Source organism: Bubalus kerabau, chromosome 20, assembly GCF_029407905.1.
Source record: "Bubalus kerabau isolate K-KA32 ecotype Philippines breed swamp buffalo chromosome 20, PCC_UOA_SB_1v2, whole genome shotgun sequence".
NCBI classification, from domain to species: Eukaryota; Metazoa; Chordata; class Mammalia; order Artiodactyla; family Bovidae; genus Bubalus; species Bubalus kerabau.
The window spans coordinates 51,136,401-51,163,929 of NC_073643.1; the positions used below are offsets into that span (position 1 = coordinate 51,136,401).

The 27,529-nt window shown below is 53.8% G+C and overlaps 2 protein-coding genes across 2 annotated transcripts in view; both read right to left on the minus strand.

Moving 5' to 3' along the window:
- Positions 1-1,691: 1,691 nt before the first annotated feature.
- MANF (mesencephalic astrocyte derived neurotrophic factor) lies at positions 1,692-24,199 on the minus strand. Its single transcript, XM_055557419.1, has 5 exons — positions 24,196-24,199; positions 5,414-5,536; positions 4,532-4,659; positions 3,612-3,753; positions 1,692-2,125 (listed from the first exon to the last, which is right to left on the minus strand). Exons 2-5 carry the CDS (start codon positions 5,496-5,498, stop codon positions 1,941-1,943), a joined length of 540 nt encoding a protein of 179 aa, XP_055413394.1. The 5' UTR covers positions 5,499-5,536; positions 24,196-24,199; the 3' UTR covers positions 1,692-1,940.
- DOCK3 (dedicator of cytokinesis 3) overlaps positions 9,030-27,529 on the minus strand; it is a 287,503-nt gene continuing 269,003 nt past the window's right edge. The window contains exons 45-54 of the mRNA XM_055557421.1: positions 26,914-26,997; positions 26,697-26,813; positions 24,394-24,515; positions 23,041-23,179; positions 22,376-22,523; positions 16,232-16,350; positions 14,980-15,067; positions 10,903-11,025; positions 10,304-10,386; positions 9,030-9,539 (exon numbers count right to left, since the gene is read on the minus strand). Coding sequence (XP_055413396.1) covers positions 9,030-9,539; positions 10,304-10,386; positions 10,903-11,025; positions 14,980-15,067; positions 16,232-16,350; positions 22,376-22,523; positions 23,041-23,179; positions 24,394-24,515; positions 26,697-26,813; positions 26,914-26,997 — 1,533 coding nt within the window. The remainder of the gene's footprint in view (positions 9,540-10,303; positions 10,387-10,902; positions 11,026-14,979; positions 15,068-16,231; positions 16,351-22,375; positions 22,524-23,040; positions 23,180-24,393; positions 24,516-26,696; positions 26,814-26,913; positions 26,998-27,529) is intronic.

The following is a 27,529-nucleotide window of genomic DNA, read 5'->3' on the forward strand; positions in this document are numbered from 1 at the left end:
CAAACCCACACCCCGTATCTCCAGTATCCCCTGCGTTCATGTTCACTTGTGGCAGCCGCCCGAAAGGCCTTGGAATCATGGCTATGCACTCAGAAGACGGCGAGACCTGTTGGATCCCTGGCTGGGCACAGAAATCCAAAACCTATGGTTTCTAGGGTGGGAACAGGCTCCTTAGAGCAACGGGGCCCACCCTCCGCTTGGGCATTCGAGTACACTGAGGACTGTAAGGGAAGGGTCACGGAGCCAAGGGCAAAGAGAAGGCCGAACTCAGCGGCTACCCAGTTTGCCATGCTTACCTCTCCTTGGCCAGTGCTCTCGTATCCACCTCCATGGTGGTGACATGAAGGGGAAATCCTGTTCGGGTGCCAAGCCCCCTCAGGGCAACTTTCATTTTCCATGGAGAGTTAACCGGAGGCTTCACAGGACCTGACCCAACTTAAGCCACAGAAACCGAGGCATGGGAAGAACGCATGCGCGTCTTCTGCCCTCCCACGACCAGAAGCCTTTGCGAGGAGAGCCTGCAGCAGCTAACGCAGGTGCACTAGATTAACGTCTTACAAGAAACACCTGTTAACGTTCCAGGTCTCCTTCTAGGCGGCTTCCAGGAGTTAACCCCTTTAAAGATAACCTTGGGGATCACCCTCTGGTAGCAGTTGGACTGTCTTCCCTGTTTGGTGTAGCCTGGAGGACACAGAGGCCACCAGAACACAGCTGCTAGGTTGCAACAGCTCCATCTACTAAGATTTCTGGTTCTAGCCATGCAATTTCTCAACACCTTTCAGGGGCTCAGAAAACTTTGCTTGTCTGATCATAACAGCCCATCTAATTCCTCCAAGTAGGGAGCACCTGGCCTAAGAAGTGCATTCTTAAGTTTCTCAGACATGAGAATTGTGGGCCTGCTGCTCACAGCCATTAGTGGACCCCATAGCCAGCTGAGGGCCCTCTACCTTGGCAACCTGAATTTAGGAACCGCACAAATGATGTGACCTGAGGTCAGAGCATGTACGCAGTTTCTTAGTCCTCCCCTTGTGGTGGTCTCTGAGGGCATGAGGAGCAGTCCACTGAGTCACAGTTCATGCTGGTCATTGGGTTTCCCACGCACCAACCCCCAAAAGAGCAAGTAAAAGCCAGACTCCAGGGACACCCTTTCAGGACTTCCAACTGTTAGGCTTATCTTAGGTAAACAAAGGCAAAAGACAGCCTCCCTCTGGCTCTTTGTACAAACCAACTCCTGCCAGTTTTGCAAAATTCCGACTAGGTACCAGAGGCTTAGGGTTGACACTGGACCACAAACTGAGTTGAGCAAGTAGATGGCCAGATCTGGACAGTGACTGATGGAGGTAGCCAGGCCCTGAGTATCTTCAGAAATGTGACAGTACTGAACTACTCAGTTACTGAAGTCATCATTGCAGAAAACTGCATTAAACCTCAGTCTTGCTTGCAACCCAGCCCCCTCTCTAGATAGTCCCTATGGGCTGGGGGTTATCAAGACCCACCTCATCCCTGAGAACCTCTCCACTCTTGCACAGCCCCACAGGCCCCTTGCCCTGTCCTGGCATCCCAGCATTGACTAGTGGTTGAGGGACAAATGTGAATATACCTGAAAACTCTTTGTAAACCGGAAAGCATAAACCGGTGAAATCGTCATCATGGGTAAAACCCTATTTCAGTATTCACTTTAATACTTCAAGGACAGCTAGAAATTTTCTTCCTTTAATAAAAAAATCCCAGACATACTCTGAAGTCCTAGAGTAAATGGGCAACAGAACAAAGTGAATCTCCCCCAAGGGGACGCTGTACACCCAGCATCATCATGAAAGCTCCAGGCTTCACACCTGACTTTGTCAGGAGTCTGCCTAAAAAATAAATTACAAAAAGGCTGTTTGGGGTAGACACAAATGAAGTGTTTCCTCCCTCAGGAGCAGCAGGGATCGAGCCAACTACAAATCAGTCCGTGAACTAGCTGCCTTGGGAGCATATTTAGGCATCAGTTCATTAATCTTCCGGATGTAGTCAGACTTTTCCGCACAGCCTTTGCACGTCTCCCCCCAGTCGTCCAGGATCTTCTTTAGCTCTTTAACTCGGAGCTTCTTCAGGTCCACTGTGCTCAGGTCGATCTGTTTGTCTGGAGGAAAGAGCAGGGAGAATAACCAGCTGGGTGGGAGCAACTGTGGACCCCAGCAGTCCTTGCACAGCCAAGCTGTCACTTAAAACCAGCAGACCTACTGACTGTAGGGAGAGACGCATGCAGGTGTGTCAGTGCCTGGTGCCCCCAGGAGGGGAACTGGCCCAGCCCCTTCACCAGAAGGCGGGTCTCACGCTGGCAGTGTGAGTAACCCCAGTTACTCACTGGCAGTCTGTGTAACCCCAGACATGCAGTGTCAGCAGGGACAGATGGAGGCCATGTGGTCCTTACAGAAGGAACCTTCTAGGAGGAATATGGCGCCCACTCCAAGTGCCTCTTACTAAACGTCATGGTAGAGCCCACGGCACTGGAGAATGAGAGTTCTAGGGTGACAGAGCAGACAGATCCCCTAGCCTCAGTTTCCCAACACAGACCCTGGTCGGGCTCTTGAATTAGGAGCCTACTCCCCATGACCACCTGTGATCACAGAGAGACCTTCTGCCAGAAGCACTGAACTAGGATCACTCTCAGAAGACCAGTTATCCTTGACACAATGGGGTAAAATGCAGCCCTTGGACACTCAATTCATGGTAAAACATGCTGGTGCTGTTTCAGTTTTATGGAAGAGAACAACTCTTCTTGGCTCCAATTCTTTCTGAAGACCTGAGCTCTTTTTCCCACTGGAAACTTCTTCAGCAAAAGAGGTGCTGTGTGCCCATAACCTTAGGCTTTCCTGTTGGGACACAGCTGTTCTTTTCAAAATAGTAAAAGTCACTCAGCCTTCAGAGTGTGCAGTCAGGACAAGCTCATTAAAGCCAAGTCAGACAACATACCTTCTCTGCTCAAATCCCAAAATTCTCATCTTCCCTCAGACTAAAACCAAATCTTCACCAACATGCAAGGCCCTCTATGACCTGCCCACACACCTGTCATGGCACTGGCTGCCTTTACATCTGCCTGTGTCCTCTGACTGAAATTCTCTTCCCTGAGCTGTGCCAGTGGCTAATCCCCCACCTCCTTTTCAAAGTCTGCTGAAATGTCACCTCCTGGGCTTCCCTGATAGCTCAGTTGGTAAAGAAGCCACCTGAAATGATCCCAGTTCGACTCCTGGGTCGGGAAGATCTGCTGGAGCAATGTGGGAGACCTGGGTTTGATCCCTGGGTTGGGAAGAGCCCCTAGAGAAGGGAAAGGCTACCCACTCCAGTATTGTGGCCTAGAGAATTCCATGGACTGTACAGTCCATGGGGTGGCAAAACGTCAGACACGACTGAGTGACCTGCACTTTCACTGAGGCCTGTTCTGACCTCCGTCCACCAGGACGCAAGGTTGAGTCTGTGCCCCTGCCCATTTACCACCACCGACCTTGTTACGTAACTCACTCATAAAGACTCTAGTTTATCACCCGCCTTCCCCAGCTAGAAAGTACACTTCATTAATGCCTGAGCACAGAGAGGGTTCAGCGTTGGTTAAATAATGCCACACTCACCATACTTCAGTTCACAGATCTGACTGTCTTTCTTCTTGAGCTTCTCACAGATCTTCTCCACAGGGATGTGGTGGGACAGGGGCTTGGACACCTCGTTGATGATCTTGGTGGCTGCATCCTCTGTGGCCCCAATGTAGTAGCACTGTGGCAAGAAAGGAGAATGGCCTTCAGGAGGTGCCCCTTAAGAGCTATCTCCTCCAAGGCACACTGACATCTCAAAACATCTTCTGTCTCTGCCAGGACCTCATTTTCCTACACCCCGCCTGTACTGGCAGTCAGATTCAGCGTAAACCCCAGGCTTTTAGTACACACTTGGTCCCAGAGCTGACAGCCACCAGATGAATTTAAAAGTCACCAAGGTTCAAACCTTTAAACAGAAAGACAGACAAACCAGAGACTGCCAGGGAAGCTGAGGCTACCAAAACTATTGTTTCATTAGAATTCAGCCCTAGCCTCCCCTGTGCCCATTCCATCATCATCGGTCCTCACTCATGCCAAGATTGCTCTGGCCTCTGGGCACTCACATTGGCTGTTCCCTCTGCCTGTAACGTTCTTTCCTCCTCCATAATGATGACCCTGTCTCAGAAAAATTCTTGACTACTAAGTTAGCACCCACCCTCTCTACCATACCCTCCTGGTCCATTTTCTGCACAACTTGCATCCCACCACATCATTTGCCTGTCACTGCTCTCCCCTGATATTTCCGGTGTCCAGCACACAATAGGTGCTTAATCAACACTAAGAGGATAACATCCCAAAGGCGGAATACAGAAAGCACTTCAGACCCACATTAGTTCACTGACAGAACAGCTGGTCTCCTCAATAGACAAGTGGGCGGGGTCTTGTACTTCCAGGCCTGGGAAGTGGATACTTAAAACGCTGGCCAGGGCCAGCCTGGGGAGGGCCAAACAGCTACTTACCAACCGATTCTCTTTGCCTCTTGCTTCACGGCAGAACTTTATAAGTTCTTTTTCAATAGAGGCTGGAGAGAATGTGACATCTCTGTCTTTGAGGTCCTGGTAAAATCTTCCCAGATAAGAAATACAAACTGAAAAAGAGAAAGAAGGAAGATGCTCCAGTCATCACCAAGTTGCAAGCCAATTCAGTAGGCGGGAACTCCAGCAGCAATTTTAATAAGAGACACGGAGAAAAGGGAGTTTTTCTACCACTGGATTTTCTCGGGTGCCCACAGGTAGACAGAACCGTGCTCCGGGTTGCTGGGTCCCCGAGTACACCCAGGGGATGCGGGGAACGAACATCACCGAATGACCCACAAACGGCTCTTCCCTGCTCTTCCCGTAAAGTTTAAACCGAGACTGAACACGTGTCCTTGAGATAGGCTCACTGTGACCTCATAAATGGACAAACTAGAGGCCGAAGAGGAAAAAACGATGCAAATGCTACTCATTTCCAAATGCAACACCGAACCCCAACGTGAATCTTTGCAACCTTATCACACCAGGCGCGGTGCCCACGGGCGGCCCTCAGGACACCCCACCTGAGCCAGAACCGCTCCCAGGAGCTTCTGCCCAGTGATGGTAAAGGACCAAAACTCCGGCGTTATCTCAGTTTCAGGCCAAATTGTCTGTACGATCTAGTCCTAACTTTCTCGTCAGACCAATGTTTTTTAGGCCCAGAAAATGTTTTCTAGACCCGGCGTTGGTCCCTCTTCTAGCAGACCCCGCTGGGGCCGGCCGCCCTCGCCCGCATTAGCCCCGGCCTCTCAGCCTTTCGGTGGTTTGGTTGAGTTCAGCGCCGCCGCCAGGCCGGCCACAGCGCTCGGACCCCCAACTCCGCCTTACCTTCGCAGTCACCCTGTCGTAGCGCCCGGCTGGCCGGCAGCACGCTCAGAGCCAGCGCCACGGCCAGCCCGTGGGTAGCCCACATCCTCCACAACCCGCCGCCGCTGCCGCTTTCGCCGGACTGAACCGCGCCCGCCGTGCGGCGCAGCCCCCAGGTCCTGGCCGCGCGCCGTGGCCCCCTATTGGCTGGCGCCCCCCACACTCTCCCACACACCGTTCCCCCATTGGTCCACGCGCCTCGGAGCCCAGAAGAGCGGCTCCACGCTACCCTTCCTCATTGGCCGATGGCATCGCCCGCCCTCCGCCCTAGACAGTTGTCGACCGCTGATTGAACCGGGGCTGCTCGCAGGAAGAGGCCGAGAGGCGGCGGAAGCGGCTCAGTCGCCATCTTTGGTAGGGGCAGGGGCTGAGGCCGAAGCGGAGCACCATCAGCCTGGAGTGGAATTCGGCCGCTGCCCCGCGCCTGCTCAGTTGCTTTGTGTACCCTCTGTTCTGGGCCCCAAGTCCTCCCGAAGAATCCCACGGACTTCTCCGCTATGGTCCCGATTCGTGGCGCAGGTCAGGGGCTCTGTGGTCAGCCGCAACCCAACAGGCAGGGAGGGAGGGCGGCCGGCCGCGGGCAAGGCTCCGAAGAGGTTTCTTTCCTTTTTCTTAAGGGACCACGTGGGCTGGGGAACCGCTGAAGAGAGTCCGGATTGCCCCGACAGGAGGACCCAGTCGGGGCGGACAGATGTCGGATAGGAGCAGGGCCCGTAAGAGGGGCTCCCCTCCAGGCTGCCTTCCCAGAGCTCAGAGGGGCGCCCGGGCCAGGACTGGTTGCCTGGCTTTGAGTTCGGAAGCATCCCGCCTTACTGGGGAGATTGGCGGCTTCGGAGGTTTGTCCCCCACGCCAGGAAGACCCCTTCTTCCCCCTTTTACTCACAAGCCTCGGGAGCCTGACCGAGGTGGCTGGTTCTCTCTCTTGCTTTCCAGCTGAGCGCTCTGCGCCCTCGGCTGCCCTCCTTTCCGGTGCGAGTCTTGGCTCCCTGTGCTTGAAGGCCGGACGTGGGAAAGGTTGGCACTGTGCTCAGAACGGAAAAGATTTTTATGGGGCTAAAAGGGCTTGGAGCCCAGCGACAAGGGTTGGAGGGGGGCACTTTGCGGCTGCTCCCATTCATTGAATTCAGTGGGTCAGTATCAGGTATTCATCTTTAATTCACATAACAGCAGTCAAGGGAGTGGGGAAAGCGGGGAAATCAAGTGGCAGATATTTACATCTAAAATTCACAGTACTTGCTGGATTGAGAACATGCTACCACAATATATACAGTAAAATACTTTTTCGGGACACTAGTACAAATTTTTTTTTCTTTTAACTTTGCTTTCTGATACAGGTAAGACCATTAAGTCACTTCTTATTTTAAACATAAATACACAAAAGAAATGGTTAGAAGTTTTCTTATTTTAAATAAGCACAGAATGCCAGAGGTTAAAAACACATTTATAGGGCTGAATACCAATTGGACAGCACACTCTATACATTTTTTTGCTCAAATTCCTGTACAAATACACAGCATTCAAATAGGTATTTACAAATAAGCTTGAAAGAATGAAAATCAATATTTCACAATCTTTTCAGAGAATTCTCATCTCTGGCCTCCCACTTCCCTTCAGACTGGCTGATTCTCCAAGGAAAGGAATTTGGAATATGTCCTTTTCATTGAATTTGGGAAAATGGAGAGGGAAAACACAAACCTGGCTCACCCTGTAGTAGGCAAGACCAAACAAACCCACACTCCCCTCTCTACCCTCTCATGCCACCAGGTGGAGAAGGAAGATGTTCTTACATGAGGACTGCCTTGTCCAGGGATTGAGGTTCAGGAGTGCCCTAAAACCTAAATACGAACTATCTAAGAAATCCAAAGCTAGTCCCCGACTGTTACACTTGCGAACACCAGATGGTTCAGGCCTGCCTGGACTGACCCACTGTGCTTGGAGTCACCCTTCAAGTATCAGAAAGGACCTACACTGGTGATAAAACACGCCCAGACACCCTGAAGGTAACGTGGCCCCCATCTTAGCGCATAAGTTACTTGCTGGCATTCCTGTTAAACAAGTTGCCATTTGCTTACAAGTGAAAGATACCCTAACCAGGGAAGTCAGATGGGCCAGTGGAAGAGGAACTAACGGAGAACGTACCTGCTCAACGAGGAGAAGGCAGCCTTGTGACTGTCAAGTCGTGAACTCAAGCAAATAAATGTTTTGTAGACTTTTTAAAAGTAACTTAGAAGCACCCTGGTAAAATACTATTGCCACTCCACCCTATTCCCCCAACTAATAAACCAAGAGGAAAATCAGTACCCTGACCTGAAAGTTTCCTATAAAGACACCACTGCCTTCTGCCCAACAGACTGGGGAGGCTGGAGAAACTGCCCTCCTGCTCACCCTGAACCCTGAGTGGTGGTCCCATGGGCCTGGAGCTGGGATCGTGCACTTGGCTACTGGGAGGGGATAATTCAACCTGCGTGGCTTTCTGCTTCTAGGAGGAGAAGTCCCTCTCCCCTCCAACTGCGCTTTTAACCCAGGAGCTTGCTGAACCTGATTTCAAGTCCTCAGGCCTTCGGAGCCTGGCTGGGCAGCCACCCCACTGCTCAGAGGTAGTGCTGAAAATCCCTGATTCAGGAGCTGGAGGACAGGCACGCTGGCCACTTCTGAAAGCTCAGAGGATTTCCGGCCCTGCCACACCCCAGCCTCACTCCTCTATCGGCTTGTCTCTCAACACATGGCTGCCCGGGCCCTGGGGAGGAAGGTGGTGACGGCAGTCCCTCTGGCTCCAACCCTCACTCAAGCTCCAGAGGCTAGGAGATGACCACTGCAGATCCATGCACCAGGGGGCTCCTGCAGGGCATGGGGTATGTTAAGAGTGGAGGGGAGCGAAGGGTCAGAAATAAAAATGATGGAGGGGAAATCCAAGGTAGAGGAGGAGGCAGGGCTGGCCCACAGAAGCCTGGCAGTACGCCCGGGGCATGCAGTTAGGCTGTCACATGCCTGTGCCGGCAGGTTGGCCTCACCAGCCCCTCAGGGGCACACTCCTGGATGGAAGAGCAGGCATTTGTGCAAAATGGCTGGTAGCCCCCTTGTCCACCTGTGACATAGTCCACGTGGTCCTTGCAATCCCTGAATACAACCATGAGCTCTTCTGTCTACACAGCAAAGGAAGAGGTCCCTAGTGCAATTTCCATTCTGTGCATTGCTGCCCTGGAGGGAGGGCCTGGGCTCCTGCCCCAGGCAGGGGCCCCGTGAAGCTGCAAAGCGGTTCTGTGGTGCAGTATCTCCATCTAGCTCCATGTGGTCTGAAGCTGCAGGAGGAAGACAGCATCTACTGCACAAAGGAAAGAGGAAAACCCATAGAAATGGAAATGTAGAAAATGAAATAAAAAGAGAAGCCACAACCCTTCATGCTGCTGTGGCCTCCGCACATGGCAACACACGAGTTCACGGCAGTAGAACGTAGACTCGGGCGGTTCTCTCCTGAGTGCTAGGCCTCGGGCTCCCTGTGGGGGGACTTGCTTTTCTGACCCGGAGTGGTTGGGCAAGCCGCTCACTGACGGTGGTGTCCCAGCTGCCTCCCTGCCCCTCACTGTTCCCCTCGGCTGTGCTCCCAGGCCATGCGTGCCTGCTCTTCCTTGGTGCTCCCGGGAGGCAGCGAGGCCTTGCGATGCAGGCCCCGAGGCCTCTCGGCCTCCTCTCGCAGCAGCACACCCTCGTCGTGCTCCAGGGCTGGCAGGCGGGGGTGGTAGGGCTTGGGTGGCAGCGCAGGCGGGTCCATGGGGTCCTGAGGGATGACACATCCCGGGGCCGAGTGGCTTCGGCACGGCTGGGCCTTGATGGAGTCCAGGACGGCGGACTCAGAGAGGCTGTAGTGGACGGGGAGGTAAGGTGGCTCAAGATCTTCGTCAGCGTTCCAGGCCTGGCTCGGCATGGAGTCCATGGTATCGGTTCGAGCAGGGACCTCCGAGGAGTGCCCAAAGTTACTCTCACTTAGGGAGGACACGCCGCTGCTGGCACTGCCAGACAGTGTAGAGTTGCTGCCATCCAGGCCTGACTGGGGGCTGGTCGGGGAGGCTGGAATAGGGTGCAGGGGCGACTGAAAGAAAAGGGAGAAGTGTGAAAATCCCTCTTTCCAGACAGGCTGACATGCCTGCCCCGGGACGAGAAGACCAAGAGTCTCCTATATTAATGAATTTTAGAATACTCATCAACAGAGTATTTCTTGTTTCGCCATCAGCAAGCCCCTGCCTTCTCCCTGGCCCCAGCAAGCCTATGCAGCCCCAGAATCACCTGCATTTCTGTGGCCCCAAAATGGCCCTGCCTTTGTGCCCCATGAAGCCAGGTCCCAGGCTTCTGGCTGTGGGTCTAGGGGCACAGACGAAGGGCTGGGTTGGCAGGCCCATTGGGGAGGGAAGAAAGAACCCTAGAGGGCCATGGACCAGATGAGTGCCTTCTGCTAAAATCTGACAGTCTTTTCCAATTTGCAGAAAACTTAATGAGTTTCGCATAAAGGTTTGGTATCTGATGCTTCTCATTTTGAGTGGACTCCAGTTTAAAGTGCTCTATGACCTCCCACAGTTAACATTTCCTCACGTTGTGAACTGTGGTGTGTTAATACCTACCCCCTGGCTTCTCACTGCTCTTGGCTCACACACTGGGTGCTGTGTGTTGCTGTCTGAGGACCCTCTGACCTCTCCACCCCCATCACGTCTGTTACAGGACACGTGGGTCACCTGTACCCCAAGTATGTCTCTGGATTCCCCCAGCTTCTGTCAGGCTGGGCTGTCGGGAGGAACAGGGGAGGCAGACCTCAGGGGTCTCTCCCCTCACAGCCTGGGGGCTGTCATCTCAGAACATTACCTTGCGCAAGGTCCGGGCGGGGAGGGCTGGGGGGGTGTCACCCAAGGGGTGGTGGAAGGCGTCGAAGTGTAGGGAGTAATGACCTGCAGAGGACACAGAAGCAGAGCTTCAGTTGGGCCCTTCTTGGACTGCATCACAGCAGAGCTGGCGGGGCCAACTGCATGGACGGGAGTCTCCCGCGACCCCTCGGCACTGGAAGCCATGGGAAAACCTCTCTTCACTGACATTCTTCAAAACACAGGCTGCTGGAGTAAAGACACCCATGCCACACAGGAGACCGAGAAGTCCGAGTGCATCAGAGCCCACAGAATGACAGTCCACAGACAGCAGCGGCCCCTGCCTGCTGCGGGGCGACGACAGTCTGGGGAGTCCCGCGCTTGGCACAGTCATTTCCGACGTCTTCAGCCTCCGCAGTCAGAAAGGCCTTACTGAGTGTACCTGCTGCATTTGGAGACCTCACTGACCCCAAGGCTGCGGTGGGGGGGTTCTTTCCTCGGCTGAGTCGGCTCGTCTTCTCAGCCCAGAGGGCTCCTGCCCTCACCCCTGAGCAGGATCTGAGACTGGGGACTACCTGGGGGACCCGCTGGAGGTCTTCTTACCATGCAGCAGGCTTCGGGGAGGCACTGGGGGGGCCAGGATGCACCCCGTGTGGGCAGACAGGAAGGGCTGGGCCTCTCGGGCTCCGCTATCCAGGCTCCAGCTGCTGGGGGCTGCTGGCACCGCTGAAGGGCGAAAACAGATGGCATGAAGGGAGGTTACTTCTTGAGCAGCCTCTGGGTGGGGGGAAAGTCCTCTACTACTGCCTGGGCCTTCTCCAGGTGTGAACTCGGTACAGCACACACAGGCATGGCATGCCAGCTCCTGAGACAGAAAACACTGGCCCAGCAAGGCACGGTGGTGGCCCACGGGGAGAGTGGCCATGGCAGACGCCACTGAAGAGGATGGCTACAGAGTCAGCTGCTGGCTGAAAAGCACTTGAGAGGAGGCAAGACGAGAGGAAGTACAGCAAGGAGGCAGCCTCCCGGGCTTACTAGGAGGAAAAAAAGAGAACAGGAGAGTGGAGCGGGCTGGTAAGACTGACAGAAGAGGGAGAGGGGGAGGGAGATGCAGGCAAGTGAGCACATGCGAGAACAGGTGTGCTGCGCACCCTACAGCTTCTGACCAAAGCCAAGAGTCAGGGCTCTCCCAGGGCCTGACCCCATGGGGAAGCAGGGAGCAGGATGGGTGGGCAGCAGCAGATGCCGGTGTCCACAGCTGGTATGTGGCCTGGGCCCTCAAAGAGCCTGTGGTAAGCTACAAGCTCTGCCCACCCCTGCTGCTTCTGAGCCCACTGGCTGGGCCTGGGATGCTCGGGAGTTTTCTAGGCAGGACTGGAGTTCATACAGTGCTTGCTGTGGGAAAGAGTATGAAGCCAGGGGTCAGGCTGGGTCCAGCAGGGACCTCTGCTTCCAGAGAGGATGGAGGGTGGTGGAGCCCCTGGGTGCTTTGAAGCATAGAGGCCCAGTTCCTGTAACCCACATGCTGTGGACAGAGTGGGCCCTGGACAAAGAGTAACACAGGTTGTCCATCTGTGGATGGGAAGGAGTCCAGGGCTGGAACAGTGGCCCTTCAGCAACAGCTGAGGAGAAGGACTGTAGGAGGGGAGGGGTGGGGGGGAATGGCTGGACCCCGGGGTCTGAGGAGCAGCAGCGGATACGTGAATGCCATTGGCCAACTGCTAGAGAACCACCGCCACTGATGAGAACTATGCCCTTTCTCTGACGGAGCTCTTGGTATCAAGAGACAAGCGGCGGACCCACTGGCTTTGTTTTGAGGCAGTCACAGCTAAATGGGGCATTGAGGAGGCTGAGGACTGGGCTTTTCCCACTCCAGGGCCTGAGTGGGGAATGCAATGCCAGGGCCTAAAGGGCACCTGAGAGGCTCTGGGAAGGAAGGAGCCTGGCCTTTGAGGAGGATGTGGCCAGCAGGGGCTGGGCCCCACATGGTCGAAGGATGAGGTCGTGGGAGACGTCCACCCTGGTCCTCCTTGCTGGTGAAGAACGTCAGGCTGGAACTCGGCTGCCTCACAGCCTCATGTCTCAGGAGCGTGGCTCAGTCTCACAGACTGGCTGACAGTGGTGGGGGCAGAAGGGAGAGGGGGCAGTGACTGGGTGGACAGGCATTCATTCTGACTCTGGTGAGTGCCAGATGGATTCCACCAGAAAGCCTTCCTCAGAGAGCCTGAACCATCCTGAGACCAGGACAGGCCTACTCTCAAACAGGCTCTCCCCAAGATGCGGCAGGAGCTTCCTGGTCCTCAGCACTAAGGCGCCCTCTCCTGAAAAGGAAAAGTTCCATCTCCACAAAAAGCCATCACACCTCGAGGAGTAAGAAGCTTGGAGGCAGGTCTAGGCAGCTTCCCCGAAGGGGCTGACAGCCTGAATTCTCATGTGCACATCCTGGCCCTAGAAGACATCAGGACTGCACAAATTCACCCACAAGAGCCCAAAGGAAACAGCGGGCAGGAACGCTGGAGGGAAAGAAAGCTGGCAAGGCTGCAGTGGTTTACAAACGGCACCTGCGAGAGCCACTCCACATCAATCAGAAATCATCCAGCTTGCCCTCGGCCTCCTGTTGACCAGTGAGGCCAGTGAACCTCTGCCATATAGCACCAGGGCTTCCTGGGTGGCTCAGTGGTAAAGAACCTTCCTGCCAATGTAGGAGATGCAAGAGATGCGTGGTTCCATCCCTGGGTCGGAAAGATCCCCTGGAGAAGGAAATGTAACCCACTCCAGTATTCTCGCCTGAAAAATGCCATGGACAGAGGAGCCTGGCGGGCTACAGTCCATGGGGTTGCAGACGTGAGAATATGCATGAACACACACCAGTGCATAGGGGCTAGTGGAGAATCTCAGATGCAGCACCCATCCTAGAAGAGCGCTGATGCCGCCTGTGTCCTGGCCTTTTCTCTCTCTGCTGTGGACCACCACCAGTCTGAGGTCCCCTGTGCACAGCAGCCTCGAGAGTTAACTGGCCTGGTCTGGGAGTCACTGCCTGGGAAAGAGAGATCCTTAAAATGAGAAGTGGAGCCCTCATGGGACTCAAGATCCTGATGATGAGAGAATGGTGACAAGTGCGCACAGCTCCTGCTCTGGAGGAGCCAGCAGAGATCTGGGGAGTTATGACTCTGGCTCTGGGTCCCCCAAGACAAATGTCTAGCTCAATGCCTACTAAGCTCTGGCCTTGTGGCTCAAATGGGCTTGCTCTGGGCTCAGCCTTCACTCTGAGACAACCCTCTTTCCTCCCCACACATGGCGGGTGGGCGTATCCAGCTTCTTGCTGCAGCTTGGTCTGAAGCCCGAAGCTCTTCTGGGTCTGGTGGGCGTCAGGTCCTGGTCTGGCCGCCAGCACCCACTTGAGCTCTGAGCCCGTCTGGGCTCTCAGCTAGATCTGCGATTGCTCCACAACTCCGGCAAAGAGAAGCCACTGTGGTTCCCGGCCCTCAAGGCCACAAGAGCACTCGGTTTGGGGGCACAAGTGCAGGGGTCCAGGAACGCCACGTGTTTTGGGGATGTGCAACTCTGAGGCTAGGAAGGCGTCTTCAGCCAGAATCTTATCTCCACGCCCGCTGTGGTCGAGCACCAGGCGCTGAGGCCTCCCAGGCACTGAGATCGTGGAGCCCGGGTGCAGTCTCAAATATGACGGGGAGGCGCGTCCTCCATGCTGAGCAGAGGAGGAGCAGTGACAGTGGGGACAGCAGACAGCAGACAGCACGTGGTGAGGAGGTGTGATGACATGACAATAGCTTTGGAGGGACACGTCCTGATGGGCCAGCAGGTCGCAATGCTAGGGACCAAGAGTGCCCTAAACTTACTAGGTAGAGGAGAGGGGAACCTGCAGGGAGAGGGGCTGATAGGCTTGGCCTGGTTGTGTGTGGCAGGTGGGCTGGGCATAGGCCCCACACGGGCACTGTCCTGTGTTAAAAGGAACTCAGTTCTCCATGTCTGGGACTTTGGGCTGGGGTTATATGGGCCCAAGTCTGGTTCTTCCATCAGCTGGCTGGAGCAGAACATAGAGTAGAACTCCACTCTCTGTAACCAGCCTCTGTTCTAAGTATTGCCTGGTTTAATGGTATAGCTGATGGACTTGCAGTGTGGAAAAGGGATGCTCAGCTGTTGCAGGCCTGGGCGGCTACAGGAGGACTGAAGTCCCGCAGGGTGCCTGGGACTGTCTCTGGGAAATTCACTTTGCCATGACCTGTTCCTTCTCATTATGCTTGTGGACGTGCTTGGCCACAGGCCTGTTCTGAACAACAAGGAGAGGTCCCTGTGGGCCTGAGTGGAGAGGGACCAAAGCCACAGGGCCTGCTGAGTTCTGGGGCTGGTGGGGAGGAGCCCTGGGGTGTGGGTGCCCACTGAGTTTCCATGAAGGTGAGCTCAGAGCAGGTGGCAGCTGGGGCGTCTCAGAGGGTGGGCCCTGGGGAGCCGGAGATACAAACAAACAAGATCTAGACCTCAGCATCAAGCCAAACATGGGTTAAATAATGAACACAGAACTGGTCAGGACTCTGGACGGACAGAGTGGCCTGGGTGTTAAAGTATGGCTTAGCCTTGGCCAGCTGGTGCTCAGGGACAAGAGTCAGACGCTCAGGATGGGGACAGACTGGAGAGGAGGCCACCTGGGAAGAGGAATCGTACCTTTTTCGGCCACAGACAGATTGGGATCACTGCAGGGTTTGCAGGCTCCAACCACTTGCTGGAACAGGGCCCGCTGGAAATTTGGCAGCTGAGGGAAGGAGAGAAGTATCAAAAGGTGACAACAATCAGTTATATCTTGGGGGCGTCATGGGCCCCAGGAGCCAGGGCATTCTAGGACCAGACCAGGAAAATCAAAGCAGTGGGACAGCTCATGCTTGAGATGTGCTGAGAATGTCAGGCTGGTTGGAAAACTGTCCATGCTGTCTGGCTCCGAGTCCTGCCCTGTGCAACTGTGCAATGTCTGGGGCTCCCCCACCGCCCCCGGGCCTGGCTGGGCTCCAGGCTGTCCTGTACACGGCCAACAAGGAGGACACAAGCACCTGAGGGCATCTAACTGCATCCTTCTGTCCTGCCAGGAGACCCATGGGCAGGAAGAATACAGGGACCCCTCGCACCCCTGAGCCCTGGCAGGTTTGGCCTCCTGGAGACGCCCCGTGCGCACAGGCCCGTGTGAGGGGAAGGGCAGCACTCAGGCCTGAGGTCACAGACATGACCCGCTGTTCCATGTAGCTGCCAGGCAGACCTGTTCCTTCCACCTGGCAGGGCTGCCCAGGCACAGGGAGCTGAGAAGATCCTGGCACTCTGGGACTGGGTAACAGTCACTGGAGGTGACTCTCATGGCCCCTGAGAGAAGGGCAGGGCAGACTGGATGGGGGAAGGAGCTAGTCGCTGCAGCTTCTTGTTCAAGGCCCCATACAGGACATCTGCAGAGCTCTGCAAATGGTGTAGGGAGGGTCCTGGTGGGAAGAGAGGGGCTTCGGGTGGACGGATGGACAGACGGATGGACGGATGGATGGAAGAGGCAGAGCTTGCCCATGGGGATGTCCTTCATGCACACATGGAGGAAGGCCAGTCTCTAGACCCATGTCCGCCACTGCCTTCTCTGGACAGAAAAGAACCAGTTTTCTCTGCCATGTTGTTTTTAGATGAGGAATTCAGGATGCTGGCCAGAAGGACAGACAGCCACACAGACAGTGGTGGGTCCAACCCCACCGCCATTCTGCCCATAGCTGTACTCCGTCTGGACTGAGTACAGATGCTATTCCCACATTCACTGCCGCTCCCATCCAGGAGGATCTTCACGGCAGCACGAGGGAGGCACGGACAATGCAGAAAGCCTACCGAGTGCAACGAGGTGAGCTCAGGCCAGCAGAGTCCCAGCAAAGGGCAGTCAATGGGCTGGCTCTGTTACCTGTCCGTTCTCCAGGATGGCTGCTGGATACATGGCGCTGCTTGGGCGGTCCCGGTGCGTGGGCAGCAGCAGCATCATTTCCCGGGCGTGGCGGTACTTATCTGGCAGAGAGGGAGAGCCTGTAACCAAGTGAGAACAATCACGCACAGATGACACGCCACGGATGGAGGGCCCAGAGGGCATGCATCCCGGGGAGCCAGTGACCCAGGGTCGGTATCCCCTTGCAGCTGGGGTGAGGATGAGCTCGGCAAGTACAGAAGGAATGAAGTGGAGCCTGGTGGCTGGGTGGTAGTAAGGGGGCTGCACTGGGCATCCCAGCCGAGGCAGGCACATTGCAGACTAGGGTCATGTGGACTCGCTGGCGCGGCCCCCTGTCCCTGCTCGGGGGCAGATAGTGAGGAGAGCCGGGGGTTGGAGCTGGGGCCCCGGGAGCCCTGCGTCTCCAGCACTCAGGGGAAATGGGGGTGGCCTGGGTGCTGGGCTCTCTCGGGGCCCAGGCGAGGGCCCAGGCGAGCTTGCAATGGAGCCGTCACACAGAAACAGACGCACTCAGGTAACAGAAAAGCACAGTTCTTACTGGACACGGTTTCCACACACTTACCTTCTCCAGACACCACTGGCCCTGTCTCAGCTGGCCCCTACCACCTTTCCCCAGATTCCAGGCCTCCTGTGCCTGGCCTCTGCCTTCTGGCCATCTTACTGCAGACTCAGCCCAAGCGGCTCAGGGCCAGGGGCACTGCACACAGGGGGCTCTCCAGGGTTCACCACTCTGAGACTTGCCCTTCAGTGAACTCAGGAGTCATGGAGCTACTCTGGGACTTGTGGGGCCTTAACCCAGGCTCCTGAGTTGACTTGGTTCATGCTCTTCGCTTATGAGACCCCCTCAGGACTGAGGGGCTGTTATGGAAGCCAGATGTGGTGTGGCTTAGTCCTCATCGATGCAGGCTATGGTTACACGCCCAGTAACCTGTCAACTGGTGGTCCTCAAAGGGACCTTCCAGAGAAGTGGTGAGAAAAAACTTGCACGCTTCCCTTGGGAATATATAATTTAGAAGGCCCTCCAAATTTGCATCACTCATTGTACCAGAGAGCGGCATGTCCATGTCAAACTAGTGGGGTCTTCTAGATTCCTCATGGGAAGGTCACCTGGACCCCAGGGCTGTCGACTTGTCCACTGGCAGCCTCTGGCTGGTTCAAGTGGGTGAACTCCCTCTGTGTAGTGTTCTCTTAGTGAAGCTCATCTGAGAGGTGAACCTGCAGCTCTGCAGGCTCTGTGTGGGCCTTCCTGTGGGGGTGCCCTCTAGGCACTGTCAGGGCACAACTAAAAAGGTGACCAGGAGTTCTTAAGAAATGCCTTTTAAATACTCATTTTAGACCCAAAGATGAGGCTTAAGTATGTTGAAGAAGTCAGCATACCAAAAACCAATAATGCAGCTATTATTAATGTAAACTTCCTTCATAGCTGGTCTCAGTGATACTGTTTGTAGAGCCTCAGAACTGGCTTTAAGGCCTGGTTTTAAAAACTATCCTTCATTGATAAGGGAATAAGTAAACTATGCTTTATTTAAAAAATAAACAAATAAACTAGCCCTGAATTTCTACTATTTGGTGATTTTTCTCCCCAATCAATATTTTCTTTCAGAACTTGTGCTCTGAGGCAATCTCAAAAAGATGGCTGTGTAAAGAAAAAAAGAAAAGGGTTCCTAATCCCACTGATTTTCACAGTACCTTCCCAGCAAGAAACTCGGAAGGCTCCCTGGGTCTCGTTGGCCACAGCCCTGGACAGGGCTGCCCGCACGTAGCATGCAGAGAGAGGCAGCCCTTTACACCAACTCATGTCACATACCCATCCTGTGCCAGGCACGTGGCTGGAACACGGCGTGCTGCCTTGCTCATTGGCCCTGGTCCCTGACCTGACAGCTCACGGTCTGGCTCACCAGGCCAACCCTGGATCTGAGCACTCAGCATCCTGATATGTGCTGCAGGGTGAGGCTGGAGGGCAGCACCTGGCCCCAAGGGCTGACAGGTGCTCTGTGCAAACACTAGATTTTCCAACTCTAGCTTCCTTCTCACTGCTGTTTTTCCCTAGGCAGCCAAAACCACAGTAGGTGAGAGTGGCGGCTACTTTTCATGAAAACATTTAAATACCACAAGGGCTTCTGCATCACAGGACTTCCAGACTATTTCAGTTGTAGTCTGGTGAACCCCAGGGAGGCTGAGTCCCCAGCATGACTGAGTATATTCAAAGAAAAGAAAGAAAGTTTAGTCACTCAGTCATGTTCAACTCTTTGCAACCCCATGGCCTATCATGATGGCCACACTCCAGAATATCATATAATGAAAGGCTGATTCAAAAGGAAACCAAATGGTTAACTAGGTGGTGGTTGGTGGTTTAGTCACCAAGTCGTGTCTGACTCTTGCGACCCCATGGACTGTATCCCACCAGGCTCCTCCATCCATGGGATTTTCCAGGCAAGAGTACTGGAGTGGGTTGCCATTTCCTTCTTCAGAGGATCTTCCTGATCCAGGGATAAAACCCCAGTCTCCCACATTGTAGGCAGACACTTTACCGTCTGAGCCACCAGGAAAGTCCTGAATATATTCAAGGTTCAATCAAAATCTCCTAGCCTCTCTCAGCCTTTTGACCACCAGGGGGTGCTGCCGACTTACAAGACTGTGCCTTGCAGGCCATTCACCTTGAAGGTTTCCAAGCAACAAGAACCACTGCAGAACATCAACAGGCGCAGCAAGGAAGCTATTGGTGTCATGACCACTCCTGGGAGTGGGGAAAGTGACTCCAATGGGAAGGACTCTCTGGAACACTTTCTCCATGAAAGCGCTCCCCTCATCTGTAACATCAGACACAAACCCGAGCGTGGGCCATCCCATCTCCTCTTTGCCCCCAGTGCACCTACTACTGCCTCCACCACATTTTGGGCCTCCCAGGGACAATGCAGGAGACACGGGTTCAATCCCTGGTCGGGAAGATACCCTGGAGAAGGAAATGGCAACCCACTCCGGTATTATTGCCTGGGTAATCCCATGGACAAAGGAGCCAGGCGGGTTACAGTCCACGGGACTGAACAATAACAAATTCAGTCTTCCTCTATGACACTGGGTCTGGTCTTTATCTTCTCTTGCATGTAGGCCTGACACTTGCTGGACCCATGGTTTTCTCCGGATGGGCCTGCACATAGATGGAATGGATGCTGTAGCCTGGAAGTGACTGCCTGCTCTTTTTAATAACCTCTGCTCTTATCACAGTACCCTGCTTTGGGCCCAGTCCTAGTTAACCTTGAAGAAGAAAATGGCAACCCACTCCAGTATTCTTGCCTGGAGAATGCCATGGACAGAGGAGCCTGGCGGGCTACAGTCCATGGGGTAGCAAGAGTCAGACACGACTTGGTGACTAAACCACCAACCACCACCTAGTTAACCATTTGGTTTCCTTTTGAATCAGCCTTTCATTATATGATATTCTGGAGTGTGGCCATCATGATAGCCTGACTCCAGAGATGGTGACGATTGATGCCTTCCTTCCCTAAAACACACAGGTCATCCTTGCATCACGAGGTACAGTCTTATTCTTTAGCGTGGTATTGAATGGGATTGCCTTAGTGATGGGATTGACAGAATGTGGCAAAAAGGATGTTCTGGGACTTCCAAGGCTGGGGAGTAAGAAGCCTTGCAGCTTTTGCCTGGGTGTTTTGTAATGCTTGCTCTGGGCAAGTCAGCTGCATGCTGTGAGAAGCTCAAGCGACAGAGAGGTCATACGTAGGGACTCAGGTTGACAGCCTCAGCTGAACTCCCGGTGGACAGGCACAACTGACTGCCAGCCACGTGAGAGAGCTGTCTTGGATGTCCAGTTTAGTTGAGTCTTGAGATGACTCCAGCCCCCAGTCACATCTGACAGCAAGCTCATGAGGGACTGCAACTGAGAACTTGCTCAGGAAGCCCTGTCTACCCACAGAACCATGCGAGATGATAATAAATTGTTTCAAGCCACTAAGGTTTGGTGGGTGGTTTTACAGGACAGGGAAACCTGGAGTGCTGCAGTCCACAGGGTCACAAAGAGTCAGACATGACTTAGAGACTGAACAACAACAACAATTGATAGCCAAGTCATTTGAAATAAAGAGGTATTACTTCCAAACAGGGAGAACATGACTTCTGTCTATTCAACCCTGACGGTGCAAGAGCAATGCCCACTTCTCACTGAGCACTCGTAAAAGCTTGATGAGTGAATGCACCAGTAAACGGTTAGCTGGAAGGACAAAGGTGGTACCAGCCAGCTTGTGAGGTCCCTGATGGCATCTTTGTCCTCTCCAGGGCACCGAGTGCCAGGCACTGCCTAGAGGAAGTGTCTGAGCACTCAGAGTGGAAGTGAGGTACAATGCTCACCTCTCGCTGCCTCTGTTTTATTTTTTTTTAATCAACAATCATGGGTCAGAGATGACTTAGATGAGTATAACTGAGACAGTGTTCAGGTTAAGAAATAACCCACACAATAGATTAGATTACAAAATCTGTTTCTGCTTTGTTCAGGAGCTCTCATTAGGCACTGCAAATGCTAACCTGCACTAGAGCATTCACAGTCTACTTAGGGTTTCCTTCCTTTTCATTCCACAAACCACCTTTTGATGTGCCGTCTTTACCAATACAAATCACTGTTCCTTCTCTACGTCTGCAGCCCTCACATACTGACACATCTTCCACGTGTACCATTTGGTGGGTCATTTCTCATCTTTCACACTAGAAATACCTGCTCCAAGATGCTGGGTCCCCTTTTTTAGCACCTTAGTCCACATTGGGAAGGCAATCACCAAAGTGGGATGAGCACCAGACTGGGGGCTTGCAAGTGTAAAGACTCAAAGCTCCAAATTCTACTTGGCCACGAACTGATGGGATAGACTTAAGTCCCCCATCGGACCTGTTTTCTTCCACAGGAAATGAGGGGCTGGGCCAGTGTTGGGGAAAGTCTGTAACTGCTCTCGTTGTGACCTCAAACCCCCTTCTGCTGTCTGCTGAGGTTTCTCCCAATGGCCCCACTGGCCACTGCATCTCTCTCTCCATCACTCCTATTGTGGGCCATGGATGACTCAGATGGTAAAGAATCTGCCTGCAATGCAGGAGATTCAGGTTTGATCCCTGGGTCAGGAAGATCCCCTGGAGAAGGGAATAGCAACCCACTCCAGTATTCTTGCCTGGAGAATTCCATGGACAGAGGAGCCTGGGGGGCTACAGTCCATGGGGCTGCAAAGAGTTGGACACGACTAAGCAACTTCTTTTCATTCAGGTTTGTGTGCTTTGAAAGAAGAGGGTTTTTGTTTTTTTTCCCTAATGATCATCTATGTCATACAGCTGTGTTATTTCCCTGTCTTCATAATAATGAGAAGAACAGACTCCATCTGTCTGAAGCCTGGAAGCAACAGCTGGTAGCTGGCTACTGCCGCTGTGCTACACAGACTGCCCTGGGGGCACTAGGTCTTCGTCACCACAGCTCATTTCCATTCCACTGCAAGTATCTCGGTCTAAAAGGACAGAGAACCAAACCTGACTGCAGGAACTAGAGTCAGGAAAAGCTGCTGCCTCTCAGAGAACAGTATTTATTCGATTGAATAAGAAATCAAGCAAATAACAACTAGTAGCCTTTTACAGAGCCATCTCTCCTGATTAAGCCTTTGCCAGTTGAACAAGGTTTTTTTGGTTGCTGCTACCATTTAGAATAATGGTTTCCAGGCTTAATTTTAGTCTTCACATTTAGTTTTCATACTCTTTCATCACGTTTGATTACTCAAGACAAAACTCACTTTTGCCTTAACTTTGTGCTTTATTCTCACAAACACTTCAGTGAGAAAGAGCTGAGCCTTCTCCTGGGCTGTGTGTCCTCTTACTGAAGTGGAGACGTGATGCCTGGTTACCTCGGTGCAGCACAGCTGCAACCACTGGCCTGAGCAGGGTCTGAAGCCAGAGAAAAAGATCTGGAGGTAGGAGCCCTCGAGTCCCTGATGCTAAAAGCATAGGTGAGCACTCGCTAAGTCTCAGGGCCGCTTTGAAAGACATAGCCACAGATGAGAGCAGGACAAGGGGCGCCCATGAGGCTCTCTCCTCTCCCTTCTGTGAGCAGCGCCCTGCCGTCCTTACCTCGGGCACTGGAAGGGGCAGAGGTAATCATCTGGGATGGTGCTGAGTGAGTGGAACTCAGGCTGGAGGAAGAAGGGCTTGCCTGGGACGAGGACAGAACAGAGACGTTGGTGACTGAGCCCTGGTACCTGGGGTTGGGATACGCGAGCTGCAAAGGGAGAAAAATTAGCAGGATAGAGGTCCAAACGGCCAGGATGGTAGGACTGGCCCAGAGTTGGCTTCCTCATGCCACCAGGTGCCCAGATCCAGTGTCTGATGCTGTACCCTTGCCCTGATGAAGGCCAGGCTGATGGCCAGCACTAAGGGTCAGCTATAACCCTGATGGTACAGGCCTGCTGGGTAGACTCTAGCGATGGCACCCACAGAGGAGACTGGACTGAGCCATCAGGAATGCCAGGCAGGAGGGCAATTTGGCAGAGGAGCTTTCCCATGGGATCTCTAAGAGCAGCCAGGACTAAAGGCAGATTTCCTTCTTGGGAAATAAGGCCTGGGAAGTACAATACGGGGAAGTGTGGAGGGAAGGCCATTCTGCTAGCTCTGGGTGTTCTGAATTCAGAAACTGAAGAACTAGGCAGCAACGCCAGTCCTCAGGCCAGACCAGCAAGCAGAGAGCCGAGTCCTCCAGGTGCGGGCCCTGGCCCGCTCTTCCTGGGCCGCGCTGGTACCTGCATGTGGTGGTACAGGTCTTCGGGAGCCTCGCCCATGGAGCTGTCGCCCAGCATCACCATGTTTCCAGCCTCGCTAGATGCGTGTGAGGAGAGGGAGGACGATGAATGGCGGCCGGTGCCCATCAAGTTCATGGGGCTGCGGACAAGAGCGGGAGATGGCCAGGAGTCAGGGCTGGAGCTGAGGTGCTTTGCTAGATGGCGGGGGCAAGAGTCATGGGTGTGTGTAAAACAGTCATCCCCAAGCCTCAGCCTCTCTGGTTGTGAAGGTTTCACAGCCAATGTTCATACCTGTCTGAGGCCTGGAGCCGTCCTGAACCCCACCCTGCTGCGCGGGGGCCCCTGGTCTGGGAGGCCAACAGTAGCCAGGCAGAGCCTTAACCTAGAGTTAAATGGTTTATGGCCACTCAGTCTGATGACATCAGCAGTGTCTCAGGAGGAATGAAGGAGGTCCACTGAATCAGGTGAAGGACCCCAGGTCTTCCTAGCCATGGGCTGTGTACTTAAGCTGGCGCCCACGCTGCACTGGGATCTGCTCCCAGCTCAGGGTGTCTTCCTGACTTGAGGAAGCTGTCATAGCAGCTGCCTGTGAACCGTCTGCTGGCCTCCTTCCACGGCTGTGGCCACAGGCTTGCCAGCAGTTTCTGTTAGTTCTAAGCAGGTCCCCCCATTCATTTGCTCCTTCTCATTTGCTGAGTGCCCACCCTTTGCTGACTTGCTGGTCACAGTGGAAAACAAACCCCAGTGAGGGCCCCTCTCTAGGTTTTTCGCTTGCCTGGCCTTCCTGCCCTGGCAACCTGCAGCCTCCCTGCGGAGCCCCAGTAACAGGTCTGCTGAGTGCAGAGTAGGCACACCTTGATGCCTTCACCACCATGCTATTCTTCCTGAAACCCACTGGGGATCCTCGTTCCCCTGGGATCAGGTCCCAAGGCCTGAGTGAACAGGACCCATCCAGAGAAATCCTGGCCCCCTTCCAGGCCCTGCATTCCGGCCACTTGGCTCAACCTGCAGCGCTGACCACACTGGCCTGCATGAGGATTCTGAGGTGTCTGTACATGTTTTTCACTTTGCCTGAATCTTGCTCCATCAGCTTCCTAACACCAGTTCTTTTCCACCCAGCAAACTTCTACTCACCCCTCAGGACTCACCCTGATGCCCCATGTACACTCCTCTGTCACCCTGGATGACCAGATGCGCAGTGCAGATCCTGTGGCAGGAGCTGTGTGTTTTCTCTGTGTGTGGTTGAGGGGTCACATGAGTGCACACAAGCAGCGTTCTGGACGCCCTTGCTCTGATCTCTGACATCCGGACTTACCTTTGTGGAGGGGACCCTACTCAGCCCTAAGGCCATACCTGTGCCGATGGGTCATCTTGATGTTCTCTGGGCTCATGGGGCTATGGGATGCTAGGACATTTCCCCGTGGGGTGCTGGTGCCCGAACACGCAGGACTTAGCTTGTCCAAACCCGGAAACTCCTGTTGAGACATGAGTGCCCCTTCATAATAAATAATTGGGAATAAATAAGTAATTGGTAGCTCAGACGTTAAAGAATCTGCCTGCAATGCAGGAAACCCAGGTGTGATCCCTGGGTCGGGAAGATCCCCTGGAAAAGGGAATAGCAACCCACTCCAGTATTCTTGCCTGGAGAATCCAAAGGACAGAGGAGCCTCGTGGGCTACAGTCTATGGGGTCACAAAGAGTCAGACATGACTAAGTGACTAACACTTTCACTTCACTTTTTTTTTTCCCCAAGTAATTAAGGAGTAAAAGAGAAGAGGCAGGCTGGTAGCCAGAATGTAAAAGAAAAAAAAAAAAGAATCATATACCATTGGCTGAACCTAAACTACTGGCTTTTTTTGGGCAGTGACCCCATCACGACTAAAGTACCCTCCTAACCACAACACAGCCTAGACCAGAGGCCATGAGGCCTAGGTGGACCCCTGAGAGCACATGTGGAGCAGGCTGTGGAGTTGGTCTGAGTTCATAAAATGTGTTAATAGGCTTTCTCACTGTAGAAAAAGTGGAAGAAGAGCTGGGCAACAGGAGAAGAAGAGCTGGTGATCACCCGTCAGGCAGTGGGCACCTCTGACGTAAGGACTGGAGTTTTACTGGACTGCTAAATGGCCCCACTCTTAGTGACCTTGGTTAAGTTGTCTGTGACACAGTCTATGGGGTGTCAGGACACAAAATCCTGATGCAGATAACTGAAAAACAGCACGCTTCTATTTCAGCATAATTAAATTAAGTACGTAGACATCTTGGTAGAAATTTTGGTCCCAAATCCTCCTAGGGGACAGCACATTGGTTTGTGTCACTACCTGCAACTCTGAGGCAACAAAGCACAACTGCTCGAGTTTCCAGAAGCCCTTCACACTCTGTGGTCCCCACATCCACTGGGGATGTTTCTGAGCTTGGTCTGAAAGAGCAGGAAGTTTTCCACCTGCTTCTTTCAAAGCATGTAGAAGGTGGAACTACGCTTTTGCAGCTGGACAGGACACTTCCATGTGTGCCTTGGAGATCCTGAGATATGTGAGTGAGCGTTCTGTGCTTTTTCCTGCAGTGACCTGACAGCCTGCATGCTATGGAGCTCCCATTCCCCCAGTGGCCAGGTTCTAGCTTGCCTGAGCCACCTGCTGTGATGGGGAAGTTTACATACAGAGACCAGAGGACTGCGCTCAAGACTACCTAGGGACGTCCCTGATGGTCTGTGGTTAAGAATCTGCTTTGTAGTGCGGGGGACATGAGTTCCATCCCTGGTCTGGGAACTAAGATCCCAAATGCTGTGGAGCAACTAAGCCTGCGCACTGCCTCTGCTGAGCCCACGTGCTCCGGAGCTCGTGCGGCGCAACTACTGAGCCCGCATGCCGCAACTAGACGTCCACGTGCTGCAGTGAAGGTCCCGCGTGCCCCAACCAAGACCCAACCCAGCCAAGGGGAAATAAAAGGCCACCTGAACCCTACTCTCAGCCCGCTAGCGTTCCCTGGAAGACCCCTGGAAGGACACCAGTCTTGGATACAGGCCTTGCTTCTGCTCGTGTGTATCAGTCCTTGGGTCAAACCCTGCCAGGGAGACCGAGGAGCCAGGTCAGAGTCAGGGAGACCTTCTAGGGCCTGGGCCCTCGAAGAGAAGCCAGTACAAAAGTACTGCCACCCCAGGCTTTCTCAGGTGGGAGCCTGGGTCGCCAGACAGGAGGAAGTGGGGGCGGGTGCAGGGAGTTAAAGGGGAAGGGGATGGAGAGAGAGGGAGACGGACGAGAGAAGGCTGATCCAGCTAAGCCTTACTTCTGTAGGTTCCTGGGATGAAAAGTATCCCTGAGGAGATTCCTGCATATAGGCCATACATACACTTTAGCTCTTTTCCTCCTCATGTGAAAACCTCTGTTCATCAGCACAGTGCACTGAAAAACACATTCTCTGTCCTGAATACGGCTCTTCCTTAAAGGGAAAGTGGATAAGGGGGTTCTGGGTATTTTTCTCCTGCCTTGAGCACCCACCCCTGCCTCATGCTGTTCTGTGGCAGGAACAGATCTTCCTTCAGTCTCACCTCTCCCTACTCCCCTCCCCACCCCTTTCCTCTGACTGGCTGCACAGGTCCCAGGCCTGAAGGAGGTGACACTGGTTAGACTGCAGCGGGGCCAGGACAGGGTTCAGCTTACATGGTAGAGACTGGACCTCATCATCTGGAACTGATCAATCAGCTTCTTATGCAGAGGGCGCATTTCTGGATGCACAAACTTCTCATGAACTGCCAGCCCAACTCCAAGGACATGGACCTATCAGGGTGATAAATAAGGCCATGCTGTTAGCACGGGAGCAGACAGTGGGTGCTGCAGCTACCCTGTGGTGCCTCCACACAGCTCTGGCAAGGCATACCTGCTCCTGCATGAGTTCCTTGAGCTGAGTTATCTTCTCAGCATCTCCTGGGTGCTTGGTGATGTAATCTTTATCAAAGAAGGCCTGTGAAAGGAAAGGCCAAATCTGGAAGACTTCCCAGGGCGACCACTCAGTCTGAGGTCCCACCTGGAAGGCATCTGGGTTGCCTCCTAACAGGTGCACACACCAACACTCCTCTAGCACGGCCTGCTAAACCTCCTGCAATCACACGTGCTTTTTACGTCTGAGGAGGACTGAAGGTGGCCAAGTAATCTAAGCCTGAATGCTGGTCCCAAATGGCTTTGGCAGGGCAGGCAGGGCTGGTGGCCAGGATGAGGGGGTTAGTCTCCCAGCCAGACCACAACGCGCTCCTTGTCAAGGGCTGGGCTCTAGGGTGCATTCCATGATCAGATGGATTACCCTTTCTGTCAGAGTTCAGAGAATAAAAAGGAAGAAAAGTTCCCATGGGAGAGCTGTAGCCATGGAAACAGGGAACAGTGGGGAGCCTAAAGCCTCACCCCTGGTGGCTCAGATGGTAAAGAATCCACCTGCAATGCAGGAGACCTGGGTTCAGCCCCTGGGTCAGGAAGAGCTCCTGAAGGAGGGAATGGCTACC